General features: G+C 46.9%; 1 protein-coding gene across 4 annotated transcripts in view; it reads right to left on the reverse strand.

Annotated features, from left to right (window-relative positions):
• The window catches only part of IL1RAP (interleukin 1 receptor accessory protein), a 68,653-nt gene that overhangs the window by 24,961 nt on the left and 27,394 nt on the right, over nt 1–16,298 (reverse strand). For all 4 annotated transcript variants that reach the window (XM_032238394.1, XM_032238396.1, XM_032238393.1 and 1 more), the window contains exons 3-4: nt 10,975–11,045; nt 2,124–2,409 (exon numbers count right to left, since the gene is read on the reverse strand). In XM_032238394.1, coding sequence (XP_032094285.1) covers nt 2,124–2,409; nt 10,975–11,045 — 357 coding nt within the window. The remainder of the gene's footprint in view (nt 1–2,123; nt 2,410–10,974; nt 11,046–16,298) is intronic.

The raw sequence follows: 16,298 nt of genomic DNA on the forward strand, positions 1-16,298 counted from the left end.
AGATGGTATTTTTGCACCCACAAGACGGGCAAAAATGTATAAAGATAGATCTGCTAAGTGCTGGAAGTGTAATCAATCATTATCATCTCGTTCACATCACCATATGTGGTGGACACGCACAAAAGCTAAAATATATTGGACGAAAATACATACTTGGTTGGAAAAAAAAATGAAAAGGCAACACCCAGACTTGAAACCAGAGATATTTTTCTTGGGCATTATACCGGGGAAAATATGATAAAAGGACTACTCTATATCTGGTTTTACATATACTAGCTGGCCGCAACCAGAATTGTATTTACCCAGCAATGGAAAAAAAGATGAGATTCCGCCAGAGGAGAAAGTAATTAAAAAAATATCAGAGTGCGCAGAAATGGATAGATTAATGCTCACAATCAAGGATAAAGAAGAAACTGATTTTTTTAAAAATATTGGAGGTATTTTATCAATGACTAGAAAACAGAAACAGAAGTTAGAAAGGAGGAGACATTCAAAAAGGGAATATTAATGTGGAGAGTTGTTAAAGAAGATGTTAAATATTGTTGTTATTATATTATTATACTATCAATATTACAGTGATGAATACTCCAACAAATATGTGGATTATGGCTGTTTAAAAATATCCATAACCCAGATCACACGCCGTTTGATGGAAATTGAATGTTATATAAATAAAATAAATCAAGCATTTTTTTAAAAAGCACCTTTGGGTCAGATCTGGTTAGTGCTTGGAGGGCTGCAGGTGGGATAAGGAAGGTGAAAGAAATGCCACTTAAAAGGGGGGATTTGGGTTTATGGAGGGATTGAGGGGCCCTTGTTGCTCTCTGAACTTAGTTGTTCTCGTGTAGACGTTTCATTACCCAACTAGGGAACAACATCAGTGCTATGATTACCACAGATGATGACACCATATTTAGGTCACGAAACGTCTGCAAGAAAATCATCAAACTCGGACAGCACCCAGAACCCCATGGTCCTCCTCCTGCTCCTTTCCCTCCCCAACCCTCCCCTGAAAACCCATTGCCTCATAACACTGGTGCTGTTACCTAGTTGGGTCATGAAATGTCTGCAAGAAAATCACCCAGAGAACAACCAGGACCCCACCGTTGTCATCCCCCTCCTCTTCCTCCTCCTCTTTTTCCTCCTCTCTGTAAACCACACTCCCTTCTAGCATTGATAATGTTCCCTAGTTGGGTCATGAAACGTCCGCAAGAAAATCTCCAAGCTCAGAGAGCACCAAGGACCCTGCAGTCCTTTTTTTCCTCCTCCTCCTCCTCCTCCTCCTCCTCCTCCTCCTCCTCCTCCTCCTCCTCCTCCTCCTCCTCTTCCTCCTCCTCTTCTTCTTCTTCCTCCTCCTCCTCCTCTTCCTCCTCCTCCTCCTCCTCCTTCTCTTCCTCCGCTTCTTCTTCCTCCTCCTCCTCCTCCTCTTCCTCCTTCTCTTCCTCCTCCTCTTCCTCCTCCTCTTCCTTCTCCTCCTCCTCCTCCTCTTCCTTCTCCTCCTCCTCTCCACAAACCCCTCTCCCTTCTGGAACTGATGCTGTTACCTAGTTGGGCCATGAAACGCCTGCAAGGAAACCACCCAGCTCAGAGAGCACCAGACCCCAAAATTCTCCTCTTCTTCCTCCTCTTCCTCCTCCTCTTCCTCCTCCTCCTCCTCTCCTCCTCCTCTTCCTTCTCCTCCTCCTCCTCCTCTTCCTTCTCCTCCTCCTCTCCACAAACCCCTCTCCCTTCTGGAACTGATGCTGTTACCTAGTTGGGCCATGAAACGCCTGCAAGGAAACCACCCAGCTCAGAGAGCACCAGACCCCAAAATTCTCCTCTTCCTCTTCCTCCTCCTCCTCTTCCTCCTCCTCCTCCTCTTCTTCCTTCTCCTCCTCCTCCCCACAAACCCCTCTCCCTTCTAGAACTGATGCTGTTACCTAGTTGGGCCATGAAACGCCTGCAAGGACACACACACACACACACACACCTCAGGGACTCCCTCAGTTCAACCCTGAGCTGCAACGATTCTCCCTTATGGGGGGCGGGGGGATCACCTTGGGCAAATTGAGAGAAGCATCGCAAGGCGTCTCCCCCTCCCGAGGGAGCAGGGGGAAGGAAGGAGGCCTTTCGGCCAAGCTCACCTGAGCATGCAGGTGTAGTTTCCCGTGTCGTTGAGGAGAGCCGGCCGGAACCAAAGCATGTCCTTCTCCTTGCTGATGTGGTTGTCGGGATGCCGGAAGTTGATGGGCTCCTCCAGGTCCTGGCCCTGCCCGATCCAGTACCAGATGAGGGTCAAGCCGGCCGAGTGGGCGGTGCTGTAATTGTACTTGACAAAAGCCACAAAGAGCGGGCACTTGATCTTGGCTGGCTCCCCACTGTACACCGGCTTGTGCTTCATGGTGTCCACCCCCCAGTCGTCACAGCGCTCTGGAACGGGAGGCCCCCCCCCAGAAAAAAAAGAGGATTAAATGCCGGTCGCCTACTTCGGAATTCCTGCTCTTTCCAACTTCCAAAGAGGGTTTTTTTGGGTGTGTGTGGACTAGATGACCTCAAAGGTCCCTTCCAATTACATCAATGTGTTATTATTCTGTTGTTCAGAAGTTGTGGGAGCTCCATCCCTTTCAAGAAAAGATGTTAAGTATATTGATATGGAAGCATAAATACCATCAACATAGAATGGAGTTTGCTCAGAAGCAGAAATACACCAATGAGAGGAAGAGTGGGAAACAGAGGAGAGGAGAAAGATGGGAAGAGAGGGATAGGAGAGAGGGTAAGGGGGGAAGATGAGGAGGATAAGGAGGAGTGGAATGAAGAGAGAGGAGAAGGAGAAAGGAAGTAGGAAAGGATGATGGAGGGAAGAAAGGATGTAGAAGAGTGGAAAACAGGAGAGAAGAAAGATAGGAAGAGAGGGATAGGAGAGAGGGTAAGGGGGGAAGATGAGGTGGATAAGGAGGAGTGGAATGAAGAGAGAGGAGAAGGAGAAAGGAAGGGGAAGTAGAGTAGGAAAGGATGATGGAGGGAAGAAAGGAGGTAGGAGAGAGGTAGAAGAAAGAGGTGTATGGAGAGCAGAAGAGCCAATAATGGGTTTTTATCTTTCTGGGCGTTGATGGGAAGAGGAACTGATGTAATTACTACTTAATACAATATGATATTGGCTATGTAATAGTATACATGTGATTGTATGTTATGGAAATGGAAAATAAAAAAGTATATTAAAAAAAAAAGACTGGAGTGCCATCTGTCAGAAATGGCACAGGGTCTCCTGTTTGAGCGAGGGGTTGGACTAGATGACCCACAAGGTCCCTTCCGACTCTGTTCATCTAATAGGTGGACCATTTCCCAAAGTTTTCACGACAATCCCGCAGGCTGGGGGGTGGGGGATTCTGGGAATTGAAGTCCATTCATGGTGAGGTTGGATCAGAGTAGAGTTAAGCATGTTTCCTTTTCTTATCTCTTTACCTCACCTGCAAATCGAGCATCTGAGTTTGGTGGGACTCGAACACGGACCCCAGGGACAATACGCAGAGGCAGAAGAGAACTATTAATACGGGTAGTATTAATCCTTGAGTAGCGAGCTCAAAATGTCTGTTGCTAAGCAGGACAGTTGTTAAGTGAGCCTTGCCCATTTCATGGCCTTCCTTGTCACCGTTGTTAAGCGAATCATCGCCGCTGTTAAGTTAGCAATATGGTCATTAAATGAATCTGGCTCCCCCCGTTGACTTTGGGGGGTCGGAAGGTCGCGAAAGCGGATCGTGTGACCCTCTGGGATGCCGCAACCGTCACAAGTGCGAGTCACGGGACGAATGTTATGAATTTTGATCCCATGGCCACAGGGATGCCACAATGGTCATAAGTTTGAAAAACGGTCATAAGTCACTTTTTTTCAGTGCCGTTGTAACTTCGAACCATCACTAAATAAACAGAAGTCAAGGACCACCTGTATAATGGGGGGGGGGCTCACTTAACAACTGTCTCACTTAGCAGCAGAAATTTGGGGATCAATTATGGTCGTAAGTCGAGGACTATGCCTACTGGCCGAGGACGGGCAGGGGCCTAACACTGTGGGGTTAGTTCGTTGATTGGTTAGTTATCATTTTGTCATAGTTATGAGGTGTGTAGTGAAGGTGGTGAGCCTTTGAGAGCTACGTGCCACAAAACTTCATTTTAATGTGTGCCGAGTAGCCAACATTCAAAGTGACGATAAAGTTATTCTAAGTTCTAAGCATGGGCACCACCTCTCCCCCCCCACCGGAAGGGCCCCCTCGGATGCCCAGTTGGGCACCCCATGGCGAGTCTCCCCAGCCTATTTTAAATAATTTTGAGACTGTAGAAAGAGTGCAGAGAAGAGGATTAGGGGACTGGAGGATAAAACCTATGAAGAACGGTTGCAGGAACTGGGGATGTCTAGTTGAATGAAAAGAAGGACCAGGGGAGACATGATAGCGGTCTTCCAATATCTCAGGGGAACAGAAGTTGCCTTCAGAAGTCATGAATGCTCCAACACTGGAAGTCTTTAAGAAGATGTTGGAGAACCATTTGTCTGAAGTGGTGTAGGGTTTCCTGCCTAGGAAGGGGTTTGGACTAGAAGACCTCCAAGGTGCCTTCCAACTCTGCGATTCTATTCTATTCTATTCTATTCTATTCTATTCTATTCTAAAGAATGCAGAGAAGAGCAAGAAAGAGGATTAGGGGACTGGAGGCCAAAACATATGAAGAACGGTTGCAGGAACTGAACATGTCTAGTTTAATGAAAAGAAGGACCAGGGGAGACAGGATAGCATCTTCCAATATCTCAGGGGTTGCCACAAAGAAGAGGGAGCCAAACTATTCTCCAAGGCACCTGAGTGTAGAACGAGAAGCAATGGGTGGAAACTAACCAAGGAGAGATCCTTCCTTCTCTCCTTCCTTCCTTCTCTCCTTGCTTCCTCCCTCCCTCTCTTTCTTCTCTGCTTCCTTCCTTCCCACCTTCCTTCCTTTCTTCCTTCTCTCCTTCCTTCCTTCCTTCCTTCCTTCCTTCCCACCTTCCTTCCAGTATCTCAGGGGCTGCCCCAAAGAAGAGGGAGTCAAACTATTCTCCAAGGCACCAGAAGGCAGAACAAGAAGCAATGGGTGGAAACTAATCCAGGAGAGAAGCAACTTAGAACCGAGGAGGAATTTCCTGACAGTGAGAACAATTAATCAGTGGAACAGAAGTTGCCTCCAGAAGTTGTGAATGCCCCAACACTGGAAGTTTTTAAGAAGATGTTGGATAGCCATTTGTCTGAAGTGGTGTAGGATTTCCTGTCTAGGAAGGGGTTTGGACTAGAAGACCTCCAAGGTCCCTTCCAACTCTGCGATTCTATTCTATTCTATTCCATTCCATTCCATTCCATTCCATTCCATTCCACTCTAATGTCATTCTCTCTCCATGCTCTCCCAACTCCGCAAGACAGCAAGCAAACCGACCCCAAACCTCAAGAGAAAGAGGGAAAAAAAAGAATTAGCTGGAGGTCTTGCTGCTAAGCTCAGGCTTAATCCCTGCTTTGGATTCTGTCCCTGTCTTGTGACGAGTCTGGGGGGGGGTGTGAAACAAGGGGGGGGGGTAGGTCAGAAGCAAATCCCTGAGCTTAGTTCACAGGAGGGGCCGTGCCTTGCAAGGCAACGAGGGCAACCTCAGGGTTGGGACCCGGGCCTTGGGGTGGGTTGGAGAAATTAAGAGGGGGCAGAGAATGGGGTCCCTCTCCTGGAAATCTGGAGGCTGGGCATCAGGCTCCTGTGACCCCCCAGGACAGCTGCAGCAGCGTCTTTGAATGCCCTTAAAAGCTCATGGCTGGAAAGGGACCTCAGAGGTCATCAAGTCCACCCCCCCTTGCAGGATTCACTGCACCATCCCGCTCAATAATTCCCTGGGTCTCGTCTGCAGGGGGAGCCAGGTTCACTTAACAACCGTGTGACTGGCTTAACAAACTGCAGAGATTCACTTAACAACAGTGGCGGGGGAGGTCATAATAGAGGGGGCGGAACTCGCTTGGCGACTCTCTTGCTCTGCCTCGCTTAGCAACAGAACCTTCGGGCTCCGTTTCAGTCGTAAGTCGAGGACTACCCATAAGGAAAATCAAATAACTGTAATTGTGGTGGTGGCCATCATTGTCACCCTCAATATTCCCGAACTTGCACAAGGTTGTAATTGTACTAATACACAACTACGAAGAGGAACGGGCTGGTTTAAGGGAAATAATAAATCCTCCTGCTTAAATAAGAAGGATTTATGTGGCAAGGGGTCCTCGACTTACAACCCCAATGGAGGCCAACATTTCAGTTGCTAAGCGAGACAGTTGTTAAGCGAATTCTGTCCCATTTTATGACCTTTCTTGCCGCTTTGGTGAAGCGAATCACTGTGGTTGTGAAATTAGTTACACAATTGTTAAGCGGTATCTGTCTTCCCCACTCACTTTGGCTGTCAGGAGGTCGCAAAAGTGGATCACGTGACACTCGGGCCACTCCGACCGTCGTAAGTATGAGACAGTTGCCAAGCATCCAAAGTTTGATCATGTGACCACGGGAATACTGCAATGATCATGTGTGTGAAAATGATCATAAATCACTTTTTCCAGCGCCGTTTTAACTTCGAACGGTCACTAATTGAAGCGTTGTATGTTGAGGACTACTTGTACTTCGAGAAGCAGAGGGTGGGATGCCAGATTTTCTGGGGGTCCCTTTTCTGATTATTAAAAGGCCCTTCCACCATTTATAGCGCCAACACACCTGTTGTCGGGGAAAACCTTTCAACTAAAGAAGGGCCTATAAAGCGTGGGAATCCCATGAAAGCAGCTGCAACTTCTGCATAGAAACAGCAGCTGCAAGGAGTTAGAAAAAGACACGGCTACTTTAATAATCCCATTAAAGTGTGTTTGTTTGTGTGTGACACAGAGAGAGTGTGAGTGGTTGGCTTTCTCTTTCACAACCCCACTGACCTGTCCCGATTCTACCCTGCCCCGCCCTGGATGATTTCAAGAAAATGAGACAAATCAACAGGATGGGGAACCACTAGGAGCTCTCAAGGCTGGACTTGATATGGGGGAACTGGAAAAAAAAAACCTTTCAGGATGAAGAGTGAACGGCTCCATGTTTTTGCCAAGAAAGCTCAAATACATCTTAACAGAATAACAAAGTCAGAAAGGACCTCGGAGGTCATCTAGTCCAACCTCTCCCCCCACCCCCCCGCCCAAGCAGGAGACCCTCCTCCATTTCTGGCAGACGGCAATCCAGTCTCTTCTTGAAAACCTCCAGTGATGGACCTCCCACAACTTCCGAAGGCAACTTCTGTTCCATTGACTAGAGAATAACAGAGTTGGAAGGGACCTTGTGGGTCATCTAGTCCAACCCCCTGCCCAAGCAGGAGATCCTATACCATTTCTGACAGGTGGCCATTCAGTCTCTTCTTGAAAGCCTCCACGGATGAAGCTCCCACAACTTCCGAAGGCAACTTCTCTTCCATGGGTTGACTGTTCTCCCCATCAAGAAATTTCTCCTTATTTCCAGGTTGAATTTCTCGTTGTTCAGTTTCCACCCATTCTTCCTTCTCTGGCCTTCGGGGGCTTGGGAGAAAATAGCTTGACCCCCTTCCTCCTCTGTGGGGCAGCCCCTCAAATATTGGAAGATGCTCTCCTGTCTCCCCTGGTCCTTCTCTTCACTAGACCAGCCATGCCTCTCTTCTTTCTTTTTTCATTATTTTTTTCTTCCTTCCTTCTGTCCTCCTTTCCTTCCTTCCTTCCTTCCTTCCCTTTCTTCTTTCTTTCTTTCTTTCTTTCTCTTGCTCTCTTGTGCTTTGGAGAATAGCTGGACCCCCTCCTCTCTGTGGCAGCCCCTCAAATATTGGAAGATGCTCTCCTGTCTCCCCTGGTCCTTCTTTTCATTAAACAAGACATATCTAATTCCTGCAACCGTTCATTGTATGTTTTGAGGAGTTCCAGTCCCCTCGTCCCCCTGGTTGAATGCGTCCATGAAATCACTGGGAATCAAATGAAATTTGAACTACAACGTCCATAAATCTCAGCCGACGACTAGCAAATGGAGCTCCTTTCAACTCTCCCTTCTCTCCAAGGGGAGAGATATGGGTGCATGAGAGCATTTTGCATCAGATTCATTAAGGAGAGTGCAAGTTATGTGTTGTCTTGGCTGGGCCACTTCGGGAAACGTTCCCGCTTCCCAAAGCCAGCCTTCTGTTCTGTCTTAACAAACGGCTCATTAACTCTCCTTCTGGGCAGCTGGACTCGATAGCAACCTTTTAAAACGAGTCTCCAGGCCTGGTGGTACCCATATATGTTTACATTCCACCCTTTCATCTCCTCTCTCATCAGCTCTTCGCCTCCCCCCCCTTTTTTTAATCTCCTCCCTGCCAGCTCTCCTTCGCTTTAAAGAAAAGTTCTCTTTGGAAGCCAAAACTTTAAAGGGATTCCTGACAATTTCCCAATTAGATGAATTAAATTTCCTCACCGTTTCCAGTTGGTTCAACAATAACATCCCTTCCTTGCATTCTGTTCTGGGCAAAGGCTTCACATCCTCTCGTTTCCCAACCTCAGCAAATTCAAGAGAAGGGCTGGGCTCTGATCCCCAGAATTCCCCAGCTGCCACAATTCGAAGTGGCTGAAGACAAAGCTGCATGAGACTGGATGAGGGTTAACCTCCGACTTCCATCAGCCAGTCAATGTCGACTGGCAACCACGCGGAGGAGAGCCTTCTCAGTGGCAGCTCCGACCCTCTGGAACGAACTCCCCGTGGAGATTCGAACCCTCACCACCCTCCAGACCTTCCGCACAGCCCTTAAAACCTGGCTATCCCGTCAGGCCTGTGGCTAAAGATATTGACCCCACCCGAATTGTATGAATGTTGTGCTTTTAACGATGTATTGTTTTATGTGTTTAACATGGTTTGTCCTCCCTCCCCCTGAACTGTGAGCCGCCCTGAGTCCCCGCAGGGAAAAGGGCGGCATACAAATAAAATATCTATCTATCTATCTATCTATCTATCTATCTATCTATCTATCTATCTATCTATCTATCTATCTATCTATCTATCTATCTATCTACGCAGGAAGAAGGGCTGCAGGAATTGGGTTATCTCTAGTTTAATGAAAAGAAGGACCAGGGAGGGACAGGATGGCAGACGTCCAGTATTTGAGGGGCTGCCACGAAAGAGAAGAGGCAATCTATTCTCCAAACACCCGAAGGCCAGAGAAGAAACGACAGATGGAAACTAATCAAGGAGAGAAGCAACGAAGGAATAAGGAGGAAATTTTCTGACATGGAGAGCAATCAGTTAGTTGAAGGGCTTCCCTGCAGAAGGCGTGAGTGCTCCATCACTGGAGATTTTAAAGAAGAGATTGGACAGCCACTTGTCTGAAATGGTGTTGGGTTTCCTGCCTGAGCAGGGGGTTGGACTAGAAGACCTCCGAGGTCCCTTCCAACTCTGTTATTCTGAGGGGCTGCCCCCAAGTAGAGTGAATTCACACTAACTCTCCAAGGCGCCAGAAGGCAGAACAAGAAGCAACGGATGGAAACTAAGTAAGGAGAGAAGCAACTTGGAATTAACAGTGAGGACAAATAACCAGTGGAACTCCTTGCCACCAGAAGTTGTGGGTGCTCCATCACGGAGGTTTTTAAAATAGCAACAGCACTTAACAGACTTATATACCGCTTCACAGCGGTTGACAGGATCTAAATGGTTTACAGAGTCAGCATATCACCCCCAACAACAATCCGGGTCCTCATTTCACCCACCTCGGAAGGATGGAAGGCTGAGTCAGCCTTGAGCCTGGTGAGATTTGAACTGCCGAACTGCAGAACTAGCAGTCAGCTGAAGTGGCCTTCCGTACTGCGCTCTAACCACTGCGCCACCTCGGCTCTCAAGAGACTGGACAGTCGTTTGTCTGAAATGGCGGAAATGGGTTTCCTTCCTGAGAGGGGGGGGGGTTGGACTAGAAGACCTCCGAGGTCCCTTCCATGATTAGCCTGTTTATTCTGTTATGCTTTTCATTCTGGCTGGCTGCGTGGGTTGCCATGCCACCCGGGTGAAATAGGATGCGCGGTTTGCACACTTTGGCAGGTGCCACAAGTTCCCGGAAGCCGAAAGGCTGTTTTGTGTTTTGTGTTTTAGCAAGAAAGAGGCTGCTTTTTCAGGAAAAGTGGCGTTAATCGAAATTTCCCTGGGCACCTGAAGGTCTCCTGCAGATAAAAGAAATCTCTTTGAAGGGAAAGAAATCCCTAACAACCCTCCTACCGATTCCTCCGCCACAACACGCAAAGCTTTTCCCAGGATGAAAAAAAGTAGATCAAGAACCATTTAGCAATAGCAAAAGCAATAGCAGTTAGACTTATATACCGCTTCATAGGGCTTCCAGCCCTCTCTAAGCGATTTACAGAGTCAGCAAATTGCCCCCAACAACAATCCGGGTCCTCATTTCACCCACCTCGGAAGGATGGAAGGCTGAGTCAACCCTGAGCCGGTGAGATTTGAACAGCCGAACTGCAGAACTGCAGTCAGCTGAAGTAGCCTGCAGTGCTGCATTTAACCACTGCGCCACCTCGGTTCTTGGAGAGCGGTTGTGATAGGCAGCACCTTCTCAATACCGGCAGTCCTCGCTTAATGACCAAGTGGGGAACCGCGCAATTTCCCTCTTTCCGGCTGAAAAGTGACCAAACCCACACCAGGTCCTTGAGCTAAGGACCATTCGCTTAGCGACTTGTGATGAGAGTGCTGGAGAAAGGGTTCGCTTAACAATGGTGGCAAGAGAAGCCCAGGGTGGGTCTGCTTCCGGCATTTCCCAGCTGAACGAAAGGAGGATGTGGTTGCGCATCTTGATGTGTTCACACATGCTCAGCCCTGTGGTTTAAGCTTTGGGTGCATGGGAACATTGGGCGCGCCCTGCGTGGGGGTGTGGGGGGGTGTCTGTGGTGTGGATGCAGCCTTGTCCTTCCGTTCCCCGGGGGGGGATCAACTCATGGGCGCACTCACCAGAGGTGCTGACCAGCTGGACCGGCACATGGAGGCAGGCGGCGATCAGGAGGATGTGCTGGGCCCTCATCCTGCAGGGGAGACAAGAGCAGAGGGGCAGAGATGTTAAGGGAGCATCTGGAGGAGGGCTCACTCTTTCCCCTGGGGGTTCCATGGAGCCCAAACATCATCAGGGGTCTTGGGGTTTTCTCCCAGTGCCAGCTGTGGGGTCACCCTGAGGAGGAGGAGGAGATGGGGGTGATGGGGAGGAGGAGGAGGAACGATAGCAGTGGAAGAGGAGGAAAAGGAAGAGGAAAAGGGAAGGAGGAGGAGGAGGGAGAAGGGAGGAAGGAGGAGGAGAGGGTGAAGGAGAAATGGTGGGGGGGAGGAAAACAAGGAGAAAGAAGAGAAGGAATGACGGTGGTGGAAGAGGAGGAGGAAAAGAGAAGGAGGGGAAGGAGAGGAGGAAGAGGGAGAGCTCTCCTGCCTGCAGCCCCTTCCTCTTTGAGGCTGGCAACCCCCCCTCCCCTCCTCTCTCGGGGGTTGTGAGTGTGGCACAGCCTCCGCCAGCCGCTTCCCCCCCCCCCAGGCTCAACTGGGGCTTGTTTTTTTTTATATAAAAAAGTTTTTTTATTTGTTAGTCTCATACACACATTTACAAGTGTACGTTCTCTTAATTATTATTCTTATCACATTTTAACACTTTCGAACATTCATTTTTCCATATAAAAAATTAAAATATACGGTCGGGATTGCTTTGCTTACCATCCCAGACACCTCTTTTGATTTACCTCCACCCTACTTCCTTTTCCTATCCTCCCTCCCTCCCTTCTCTACTTTCTTCTTTCCCTTTCCTTCTTCCCCTTCCTCTGCCCTTTCTGGGCGTTGATGGCAAGAGGAACTGATGTAATGACTACTTAATGCAATAGGATATTGGCTACCTAATGGTATACATGGGATTGTATGTTATGAAAATGGAAAATAAAAAAGTATATTTAAAAAAAAAAGGTACAAATTTTAAAAAGTTCTGAACATCAATTGTACGATGTGCGATTGTCGGAACTCCCCCCCCCTCCCCTTTGTAGTATTTTTTTTTTCTGTGAACCAGTAGCATTTTTTACTACCAGTCTGGGCGAACCGACCCCGAACCGGTAGCATTTCACCCCTGGGTGAGTCCCTTCATCCCTTGGCATCCTTTAGATGTGGCGCCTTCCCACACACTCCGGAGAAATACTTCCAGCTGCAGAGAAGAGCTGGGGAGGGTCTCCCCAACCCACCCACCCGCCCTCCCTGGCCATCGCCTGCCCCCTTTGTGTCTCAAGCACCTGGCGAAGGCTGCCTGGTGGCGTTTTGTCATTCTGCAAACATAGCAACCGGAGCCCAGAGGCCCTGGCAACCAGACCTTTGCCGGAGCGCCGGAAAATCTATTTTAATTTTCCTGGGAGCAGCTCTGGCAGCAAAGGAGGCCACGGTGGGCTCCGAGAACCCCTGGAAATGACCCCGAAGGACAAAGGGGGCTTGGGGCCATCTGCTCCAGGTTCAGGGGTCGAGGGACATAGGTTGGGTAGGTGGGGGGGGGGGCTTTCTGATGATTGTTTGTGACGCTTGGTTCAAATATGACTTTTAAAATAAAGTCATTTTAAACCCATCCTTGCAGTTTAAAGCGAAAGAAAGTTGAAGCGAGATCATGAAGCGCCATCAGGGTTTCACTTAGTGGCCGCTTCGCTTAGTGACAAATGTCTGGTCGTAATTGAGGTTGCTAAACGAGGATTGCCGATAGGACTTTGTATGAAGGATCTGGGACTTTCAGAGCGTCCTTTCCGGGCTTGGGAAATTCACTGAGAGGTTTCCGGTTTTTTAAAAAAAAAGGATTTTTAAAATTACATATGTTTAAGAATTCTGAAATATCCGCGAGAATTGCCAGGGCCTCACTGCACATTCATCATATTGTAATATTGCAATTGTGTCTTGGCAAGTTGCATCAATTGTAACGGTGAGTGGGTCTTCAGACCTGGCCTTTTAAGAGTTCTGTGGAGTAGAATAGAGTAGAGTAGAGAAGAGAAGAGTAGAGAATAAGGAATAGAGAAGAGAAATAAGAGTAGAGTAGAATAGAATAGAATTAAGAGTAGAGTAGAGTAGAATAGAAATAGAAATAAGAGTAGAGAAGAGAAGAGAATAAGGAATAGAGAATAGAATAGAAGTAAGAGTAGAGTAGGGTAGGGTAGGGTAGAATAGAATAGAAATAAGAGTAGAGTAGAATAGAATAGAAATAAGAGTAGAGAAGAGAAGAGTAGAGAAAGGAATAGAAAAGAGAAGAGAATAAGGAATAGAGAATAGAATAGAAATAAGAGTAGAGTAGAGTAGAATAGAATAGAATTAAGAGTAGACTAGAGTAGAATAGAAATAGAAATAGAAATAAGAGTAGAGAAGAGAAGAGAATAAGGAATAGAGAATAGAATAGAATAGAAGTAAGAGTAGAGTAGGGTAGGGTAGGGTAGAATAGAATAGAAATAAGAGTAGAAAAGAGAAGAGTAGAGAAAGGAATAGAAAAGAGAAGAGAATAAGGAATAGGGAATAGAATAGAAGAGTAGGGTAGGGTAGGGTAGGGTAGAATAGAATAGAAATAAGAGTAGAGTAGAGAATAAGGAATAGAGAATAGAATAGAATAGAATAGAAATAAGAGTAGAGTAGAGAAGAGAATAAGGAATAGAGAATAGAATAGAAATAAGAGTAGAGTAGAATAGAATAGAAATAAGAGTAGAATAGAATAGAAATAGAAATAAGAGTAGAGAAGAGTAGAGAATAAGGAACAGAGAAGAGAATAAGGAATAGAGAATAGAAGAGAAATAGAAATAGAAATAAGAGTAGAGAAGAGAATAAGAAACGAGAAGAGAAGATAATAAGGAATATAGAATAGAATAGAATAGAAGCTGGAAGGGACCTTGGAGGTCTTCTAATCCAACCCCTTGCTCAAGCAGGAGACCTTATACCACTTCAGACAAATGGCTCTCTCTTCTCTTCTTAAAGACTTCCAGTGATGGAGCGCCCATGATTTCTGGTGGCCAGCTGTTCCACTGGTTAATTGTCTCACTGTCAGGAAGTTTCTCCTCAATTTCAGGTTGCTTCTCTCCTGTATTAGTTTCTAAATCAAAGGAGGGAGTTGAGGCCAGAACTATTTTTATTGGGGATCACAAAAGGTAAACATGGCAAAGGTGGATTATATTTAATGCTGCATATTTTAACGGCAGCAAGACTGGTTTTTGCACAAAAACGGAAAAATAAAGAGACTCCCTCGGAACAAGAAATAATAAATAAAATACCGACGTGCGCAGAGATGGACAGACTGACTCTTAGCGCTCAAAGACAAGGGAGAGACGGAATATCACCGAATCTGGGACAAATGGTACCAATGGTTAGAAACAAGCGGAAAAAGTCGGGACAGAGAAACACGGATAAGTTAAGAATTGGAAAATATGGCATTAAGATGGTGTGATAGGTAGGAATCGGATATGTATATTTGTACGGTTAGTAATTCTATAAAAGAAAGGATCCATGGACAGGTAATCTGACTGACTTACACATACCTCTGTAATGGATATAAAATGTAATTGTTGAACGATCTAATCCAGTGTTTCTCAACCTTGGCAACTTGAAGATGTCCGGACTTCAACTCCCAGAATTCCCCAGCCAGCGAATGCTGGCTGGGGAATTCTGGGAGTTGAAGTCCGGACATCTTCAAGTTGCCAAGGTTGAGAAACACTGATTCTAATCACTATGTGGAAACGTTTGTGCCAGAAATGCTGCACTACGTCCAATGTTTTTAATGTTTATCTAATAAAAAACTTTTTAAAAAAAAAAAAAAAAAAGTCTTAGTTGCCAAGTTTGGGGGCCTCTGTTCTAGGAAGTTTGGTTTGGTTTATTAGATTTATATGCCGCCCTTCTCCCAAGGACTCAGGGCAGCGTACAACATTAAAAGAAACACATAATACAAAAGTTTTTTTTAAAAAAATTGACAGTGTGTTCAGGCTGCCTTTGCACAACGCACTCTCACCCTGACCCAGTTTCTGCCCCGATTGACTTACTGGGTTTGCTGGCAAAATCAGTCGGGAATCAATTAACTTTCAGGCCCTCGAAAAATAGCAGTAGCAATAGCAGTTAGACTTATATACCGCTTCATAGGGCTTTCAGCCCTCTCTAAGCGGTTTACAGAGTCAGCATATCGCCCCCAACAACAATCTGGGTCCTCATTTCACCCACCTCGGAAGGATGGAAGGCTGAGTCAACCCTGAGCCGGTGAGATTTGAACAGCCGAACTGCAGAACTGCAGTCAGCTGAAGTAGCCTGCAGTGCTGCATTTAACCACTGCACCACCTCGACTCGGGAGAGGATTTCTGGGGGTTCTTGGGGGGGGTTCTACAGTTCAACCCTGAGCTACGAATATTCTCTCCTGCCAGTTCCTGGAAGCCTGGCACCCAGCCAAGCCAGCCATCAGCGGGCACACCCGGATAAACAACGTGTCTGCATCGTACCATTCAAAAGAGACAACGGGGTAGCCAAAAGGGGAAATGAAACTTTTGCCAGCAAGTCTGTATGCAGATCAGGATTAACACCAGACCAAGAATCAAGATGTAAACAACACCCCAATCAAGGAAAGGCCAACTCCGAGAAATAGACAGTAAACAACAGCCACACCAAGGAACCAACAAGAAGAAGAGCCCACTGGCAGGGCAAGCTGCTAGTTCTATACAGAGAGCAAACCCCGCTCCCTTCTAGCACCGATGACATTACCTAGTTGGGTTATGAAACGTCTGCAAGAAAGCCACCAATTTCAGAGAGCATCAAGGACCCCACAGTCATTGCTCTCCTCCTCCTCCTCTCAACAAACCCTTCTCCCTTCTTGTATTGACAAGGTTACCTAGTTGGGTCATGAAATGTCTTCAAGAAAACCACCAAGCTCAGAGACCAGCAAGGACCCCACAGTCATGGCTCTCCTCCTCCTCTCTGCAAATCCCCTCCTTTCTATTACTGATGGTACTACCAAAGGGGAAATCTACACCCCACTAACACTAAAGAGCAAACCCCGCTCCTTTCTAGCACTGATGATGTTCCCTAGTTGGGTCATGAAACATCTGCAAGAAAATCATCAAGCTCAGAGAGTACCAAGGACCCCGCACAATCCTCCTCGTCCTCTTTCTCCTCCTCCTCTTCCTTCTCCTCCTCCTCTTCCTCCTCCTCTGCAAACCCCCTCTCTTCAAATATGGATGATGTTCCCTAGTTGGGTCATGAAACATCTGGAAGAAAACCATCCAGCTCAGAGAGCACCAAGGACCCCACAGTCCTCCTCC

This window comes from Thamnophis elegans, unplaced genomic scaffold (genome assembly GCF_009769535.1).
Source record: "Thamnophis elegans isolate rThaEle1 unplaced genomic scaffold, rThaEle1.pri scaffold_150_arrow_ctg1, whole genome shotgun sequence".
Lineage (NCBI taxonomy): Eukaryota > Metazoa > Chordata > Lepidosauria > Squamata > Colubridae > Thamnophis > Thamnophis elegans.